Source organism: Silurus meridionalis, chromosome 8 (assembly GCF_014805685.1).
Source record: "Silurus meridionalis isolate SWU-2019-XX chromosome 8, ASM1480568v1, whole genome shotgun sequence".
NCBI lineage: Eukaryota > Metazoa > Chordata > Actinopteri > Siluriformes > Siluridae > Silurus > Silurus meridionalis.
In genome coordinates this window covers 16,945,760-16,953,027 of record NC_060891.1, presented here as the reverse complement: position 1 = coordinate 16,953,027, position 7,268 = coordinate 16,945,760, and the positions used below count along the sequence as shown (strand labels likewise).

The following is a 7,268-nucleotide window of genomic DNA, read 5'->3' as shown; positions in this document are numbered from 1 at the left end:
CCTTTCAGCACACATGGCAACATTTTGTTAATGTACAGTAACAGTAAAGTACTGCACTGCACTTGAAGACACGTACAGAAATCAAAAGGTGTCCAGATCTAGCTATATAAAGACTGCTGTTACTGAAGGTTTCCACTCCAACCAAGAAGCAGCATGCATACACACACACACACACACACACACACACACACACACGTATAAAGATTAAAATAAATAAAATATTTTTCTCCAAGCTAAGACAGTCAAGATCTCAAAGTTAGTCATTTATTGAGTTATGAAATCAATTTACATGAATAAAGTTTATGTACCAACTTAAATATAAAGCTGCTTTTTCCATTTGCACTTATATTATACATCTTAATTTTAAAACATAAATAATCTACTACAATTCATTTCTACACAGGTATCATCATTTTAAACACAGAGCAGATTCCATTATGATTATAAGCAGTTTTGTTTTTTTTTCTTTTTTTCTTTATTGCTCCAGTGGTTAACAAGATACTGGTTTGGACACACAATGCCACAACATGTTCAGGCAGCTATTGAATTCTCAATAACTGTATAAAAACAGGGCTGGTGAAATGTACACACTTGTTCATGACTATTGTGCAACAAACACATGCAACGCCACCAAAGCCAAGTCAATTAAATACACAAATGCAGTATGCATTTTGGAAGCTAACCTGTAATACTGAAATAAGTGACATGTGAAAAGGCAGTAAAGGATATAACTCACTTATTGCAACATGGGAAACAACAACAGAAAAGTTGCCTACATGGGTTCTTCTTCTGATATACGACAGCTTTCTTAATCTCAACTGTAGCCTTGCCTATAAAATCTACTGTTGCACACACATTAGCCTCAATGTTATCCACCATAGCTCCTTGCTGCTCGACCAGCAGGGCCAACTGAAAAAACAGCTCATGAATGTCCCGAATGCGGCTCTCCAGCTCAAGAAGCTCCTTGTGACGGTTCTCGATCTCGCTGAGTGCTGAGCGGAACGCTCGCTCATCAGTGACAAGGTCATCTGAGAAGACGTTCCACTTACCAGTCTCGATCATTTCTTCTATCTGATCCCCAGTCACCTCCTTGCCCATGATCTCTGTCTGTCGCTGGATGCGTATCTTGCAGTTTTCCCTTTGTGCCATCTCAGCCTCATTATACTCAGACATGGCACCATGAAAAGCACTGGTTAAAGAGTTGTATTGGGAGCGTGCCATACGGGCTAACGCAGAGTGGGTGCCTTGTTTCTCCTCAAGCTCTTTGCACTGTGCCTCCATCTTCTGAAGCCTTGCATACAGCTTCTCTCCTTCAGCTTTGATGTTGCGTGCAATGGCATTGGAGTCCCGCTTGATGCTGCTGATTCGTCGGACTGAAGTGAGAAAACGGGCGTTCTGCTTGCCCAGCCTCTTCACCTCAGTTCTGAGGTGTTCTATTTTTTTGTGCATAGACTGGGCCTCCTTAAACACTTCGTCCAAGATATCCTCACCCTCAAACACAACAGCATGCTGCTCCAGCTCTCCATTGTCTATGTACTCCTCTGGGGGTTTTTTGGACACAACCCCACTCAGATCACCCAGTCTATCCTTCATTTCTCCTTTATGATAAAGTAGAAACATTTAGTTAGTTTAACAGACAGAGGGTTTGGCTTTTTTCTTTCCAATGTTGAGTAATAGGGTTTGCACAGATTACTTAAACAGCTATTAGAGCTGTAGGATTTAAAAGATGTAGACAGTCATTCTGCAATCACAAACCTTTGAGGTTTCTGGAGAACTACCATCTTACAAAATGCAGTATCATCTCTAAGCCTACACAGCATCTCAGCATAAGCAACGAACTTCTCAGGTCAGTTGTAAATTCTGTAAGAAGGCTAATTACCAGAAAACAAGCTGAAACCAGTGCAGACATGACCTACCTTCTGAAATGAGAATATGGGCCTCTTGCTAAAGAACTGCGTAGGCGTAGTTCAGTAAAAAGAAACCCCCCCATCACACCAGTGCCCTTATGTCTTAAGCATCACTTACTTTTTCCGAGCAGTGGAAATCACACAGTCACGATGCTTACTTCCTATCAGACCAAATATAACTGTATAGAGAACCAACGGGTGGGGACTTCCTTTAACTTTACATTTAGTAATTAAAACACTAATATGACAAATATACCATTATGTCTACCAAGTATGAATCTAAAACACTTTCAGAACACTTTTTTTTCGTGGGGCTCGAATATACTTAATAAGAAAAATCATATATATGCATTAAATGTTGTGATGTCTGAGTCACAAACAATGTCACACTTCTCAGTTTACACTCAAGAAACTGCATAATTAAGCTCAAGTGAAGAGCATCATATAAGTCAGGGTGATGTACAGGTGTTGCTAATAAATAAATAAATGCCGAGTACTCTGTGTAGTGTTTTGTTTGTTTGTTTGTTTTAACCCACACACCAGCGACATATAAAAACCAGTCTGAAACACCAGAACAGTTCAGTTAAAGCCAAGTCAGGTGCACGTGTGAAAATAAAAGGAATAAAACCCAAATGTTTATTATTCTTACCTCACTTCATACTCCGTGGACCAGCCAAAATATGAAGATATAATATGCAACTGCTCGACTTTTTCCTTTTCGCTCTTCCTTCTCAGTCTCACATCGTTGCAGGAAATAGCAGTCGAGTGACTTAGTGGGAGTTACCGAGTGTGCAGTGGTCGATTTATCTCTCAGCCTCGAGTCGCACTTCATCCACTCAGCACTAACTACAGTTACAATCTAACAGCAGATAATAAAAAACAGGCATATACTCAATCACATGAACTAATATCAAAAGATCAAGTGAGGAAAAAAGACAACAAAAAAATTACAACGTGTTTTATTAAAATGAAAACTTTTTGCACGTGGGTTGCCAGATCCTTCAAACAAGGTACATATATTTAGCCACTTCACTGTTCAGATGTTCCAAACTGTTCCACATTTTACTACGCAGAATAATATCAGGAGAGAAATCACTTTAGTCTTTACAGTATGTATATGCATAGGATGTACTTTTAAAATATTTTTTTCATTTAAATACTGCATTTGAAATGCATTTTGTTTACTAACCAGATACCAGGAGTTTGAAAAGATCTTGTTTAAAATTGCTATACAATATTCTGGCAACAATATTATACTCTACATCCACACAAAAGTAAAGATTACAAGAAATAAACTCAACCAGTGTGTCACAAAAAAAATTACACACAGTAATCTTCTGCTTTACAGTCGATGACCTTCATTAATTGTCCTGAAGAAATAATCAATCCACCGTGTTTGTTAAAGCAATCTGAAAATATTCTGCTATGCAAACTTGTGGGTAGTTTTTATTATCGCCATTAGATGGCAGTAAAGATAAAACTTTGTGTTACATTCCTTTGGATCTCAAATAGATACTCAGAATTTACAGAATTTTTAGTCTGCATACGAGTTTATTTTTATGCGCGTTAGTAATAATACATGATATAAAGGTTTTAAGACAACTACTTTAAGTGGGTTTTACATTTAAGTGGCTTGTCTAATAATAAAGTTCAAGATGCCTATATTCATCCGGAACTTGTACTTGTGTGAAGTTTCTGCATGGGTTTGCATGGGTTTTATCCAGGTTCTCCAGTTTCCTCATACTAAAACAGATAGGTGGAGGGGTTACTCTATATCGCACCTAGGTGTAAATATTTGTGGTGCTCTGTTATGGACTGGTGAATTATCTAGGGGCTTTTTGAGTCCAGTGATCAAGATGCTGACAATTACACCACCTGACTTGCATATACAGCTTTTTAACTATTCATACAGAGTATTTCAAAAGTTTCATATGTATTTTTGCAATTTTATATACATATATAAAACTGACACAGGGAAAACGTATTGAACACAATGAACTGAAGGTGAAAAAAAGCATGGAAAACCAAGACACCATCTGAAATCAAACAGTAATTAGAAAGCAATCCTGCCCCCTTTCAGGGCAAATTAATATCAGATGGTTCAGTCCAAACTAATGGCCTATATAAAGGTGTCCCACAAGAAACATCTCATGATGGGTTAAAGCAAAGATCTCTCTCAAGAGCTTTGCAGCCGTATTGTTGCAAATCATACTAATTGCATTGGTTACAGAAGGATTTCTAAACTTCTGAATGTTCCAGTGAGCACTATTAGGGCCATAATCCAGAAGTGGAAAGAACATTTCACCATAAACCAGCCCTTAAACAGGTGCTCCTCGAAAGATTTCTGACAGAGGAGTAAAAATAATATCAGAAGAGTTGTCCAAGAGCCAAGGACCACTTGTGGAAAGCTTCAGGAAGACCTGGAATTAGTAGGTAATTGTTTCACAAAAAAAAAAAAAAATACATAATACACTGAACCGCCATGGCCTGTCTGTATGCTCACCACGCAAGACACTGCTGAAGAGAAAAACATGTTAAAGCGCGTTTAAAGTTTGCTACACAACATTTGTACAAGCCTGTGAAATACTGGGAGAATATAATCTGGGCAGATGAGACCAAAATTTAACTCTTTAAATGCCAAAATACACACCATGTTTGGAGGACAAATGGCACTACACATCATCATGGTGTGGGGCTGTTTTTCAGCATACAATACTGGCAAACTTCATATAATTGAAGAAAGTATGAATAGAAAAATTTACAGAGACATTTTTGATAAATACCTGCTGCCATCTACCAGCATGATGAAGATAAAACAAGGGTGAAAATTTCAGCCAGACAATGATCCCAAACACACAGCCAAGGAAAATGGTTAATTGGTTTCAGAGAAAGAAATTAAACCTGCTAGAATGGTCCAGTTGATCACCTAACTTGAATCCAATTAAAAATCAATAGAAAGAACTAAAGATCAGAGTTCATAGAAGAGAACAGACCCTTGAAGATTAGATTAGTTGTTACCAACATCTGATCAAATGTCATGTCAATAGCACCTTATAAATATATTTAGTGAAAAAAATTTACGTGTTCCAAACTTATTTTACCCTCTTCTCCACCCACTCCACCACGCTTGCACTCTTTTCTTCACTTCTCTAACACACTCTCCATTACTGTGCACTGTTGACCTGAGGTCAAAGCTAACATAATTAAGAGCTCTTCTCAACCTGTTTTATACTACCAACACAAATCACAATATCATCCGCAAACAACATAGTCAACGGAGACTCCTGTTTAAACTCATCCATCAACCTGTCCATCACTCCTGCAAACAGGAAAGGGCTCAAAGCCGATCCTTGATGCAGTTGAACCTTCACCTTGAACCAGTCTGTCATTCCTACTGCACACTTCACTGCTGTCACACTGTCCTGCACATGTCCTGCCCTGCACCACCCTCACATACTTCTTCCACTACTCTTTCCCATAACTTCATGGTGTGAATGATCAACTTTATTCCCCTGTATTTACTGCAAGTCTGCACATCTCCCTTATTCTTAAAAATTGGCACTAGCACACTCTTTCTTCATTCCTCAGGAATCCTCTCACCTTCCAAAATCTTGTTGAACAATCTGGTTAAAAACTCCACTGTCATCTCTCCTAATCATCTCCATGCTTCTACCGGTATGTCATCTGGTCCAACCAACTTTCCACTCTTCATCCTCTTAATTGCTGCTCTCACTTCCTCCTTACTAATCCTATCCACTTCCTGCTTCACTATCTCCACATCATCCAACCTTCTCTCGCTCCCATTTTCCTCATTCATCAGCTGCTCAAAATGGTCTCTCCACCTTCTCAAAACACTCTCCTCACTAGTCAAAACATTTCCATCTCCATCCTTTATTACTTCAACTTGCAGCATATCCTTCCCAGCTCGGTCCCTCTGCCTGGCCAATCGGTATAAATTCTTTCCAACTTCTCATACAGCTCCTCATATGCCGTTTCCTTGGCTTTCGCCACATTCCTCTTCACCTGCTGCCGCATCCTCTTGTACTCCTGCCTACTTTTGATATCACTTTGTCGATCCCAATTCTGTTTTGTGAACCTCTTTCTCCTTATGCTCTTCTGCACTTCCTCATTCCACCACCAGGTCTCTTTGTCCTCTTTTCTATTTCCCGATGTCACACCAAGTACCTTTCTAGCTGTCTCCCTTATCACTTCTGCAGTAGTTTCCCAATCATCCAGCACCTCTTCACCACTGGCGAGCCCCTGTCTGATCTCTTCCCTGAACCTTACACTAAAGTCTTCCTCTTTCAATTTCCACCATCTTATTCTTTTTTCAGTCCTCCCTCTCCTCCTCTTCTTCTTCACCCCCGAAACCACCCGATGCTGTCTAGCTACACTGTCCCCTGCAAACACCTTACAGTCTCCAATCTCCAAAGTCCACCTGTGTGCACCTTCCTCCACTCTTATACGTCACCCTATGCTCCTCCTTCTTCTTAAAATAAGTGTTCACCCTTGCCATTTCCATCCTTTTAGCAAAATCTACCACTATCTGCCCTTCACATTCCTCTCCTTAAGGCCATACCTACCCATCACCTCCTCATCACCTCTGTTCCTTTTACCGACATGCCCATTAAAGTCTGCTCCAATCACTAATCTTTCTTTCCTAGGTACACCTTCTACCACTTCATCTCACTCACTCCAGAATCTTTCCTTCTCCTTCATCTCACAACCCACTTGTGGAGCATAGGCACTGATGACATTTATCATCCCCCTTCAACTTCCAGCTTCATGTTTATCACTCAATCAGAAACTCTCTTCACCTCCACTACACTCTTACTGTACTCTTCCTTCAGAATCACCCCTACACCATTTCTCTTTCTATCCATACCATGGTAGAACAGTTTAAACCCCCCTCCAATGTTCCTGGCCTTACTCCCTTTTCACTTGGTCTGCTGAACACACAACATATCTACATTTCTCCTCTCCATTATATCAGCTGACTCTCTCTCTTTACCAGTCATAGTACCCACATTTAAAGTACCAACCCTAACCTCCACTCTCATACACTTCTCCTTTCCCTGCTGTCTCTGTAGAAGTCTTCATCCTCTCCTTCTGCTCCTTTAGCCAACAGTAGCCCAATTTCCACCGGTACCCTGTTGGCTAACAATACCTGTGGCGGTCGTTGGTAACCCTGTCCTCGACCGATCCGGTATGAATTCTGATTTGGGATCCGCATATTTGATTTGGCACAGGTTTTATGCTGGATGCCCTTCCTAACGCAACCCACCCCATTTATCCAGGCTTGGGACCGGCACTAAGAGTGCACTGGCTTGTGCAACCCTAATGGCTGGGTTCATTCACTGA

At 40.2% G+C, this 7,268-nt stretch overlaps 1 protein-coding gene across 2 annotated transcripts; it reads right to left on the bottom strand.

Annotated features, from left to right (window-relative positions):
* Positions 1–250: 250 nt before the first annotated feature.
* On the bottom strand, positions 251–2,744 carry stx11a (syntaxin 11a). 2 transcript variants are annotated; one of them, XM_046856327.1, is made up of 2 exons: positions 2,557–2,744; positions 251–1,598 (listed from the first exon to the last, which is right to left on the bottom strand). In XM_046856327.1, exon 2 carries the CDS (start codon positions 1,591–1,593, stop codon positions 733–735), a length of 861 nt encoding a protein of 286 aa, XP_046712283.1. In that variant the 5' UTR covers positions 1,594–1,598; positions 2,557–2,744; the 3' UTR covers positions 251–732. The 2 variants fall into 2 exon arrangements, with proteins under 2 accessions (XP_046712283.1, XP_046712284.1); XM_046856328.1 differs by lacking the exon at positions 2,557–2,744 and adding an exon at positions 2,026–2,333.
* Positions 2,745–7,268: the final 4,524 nt, after the last annotated feature.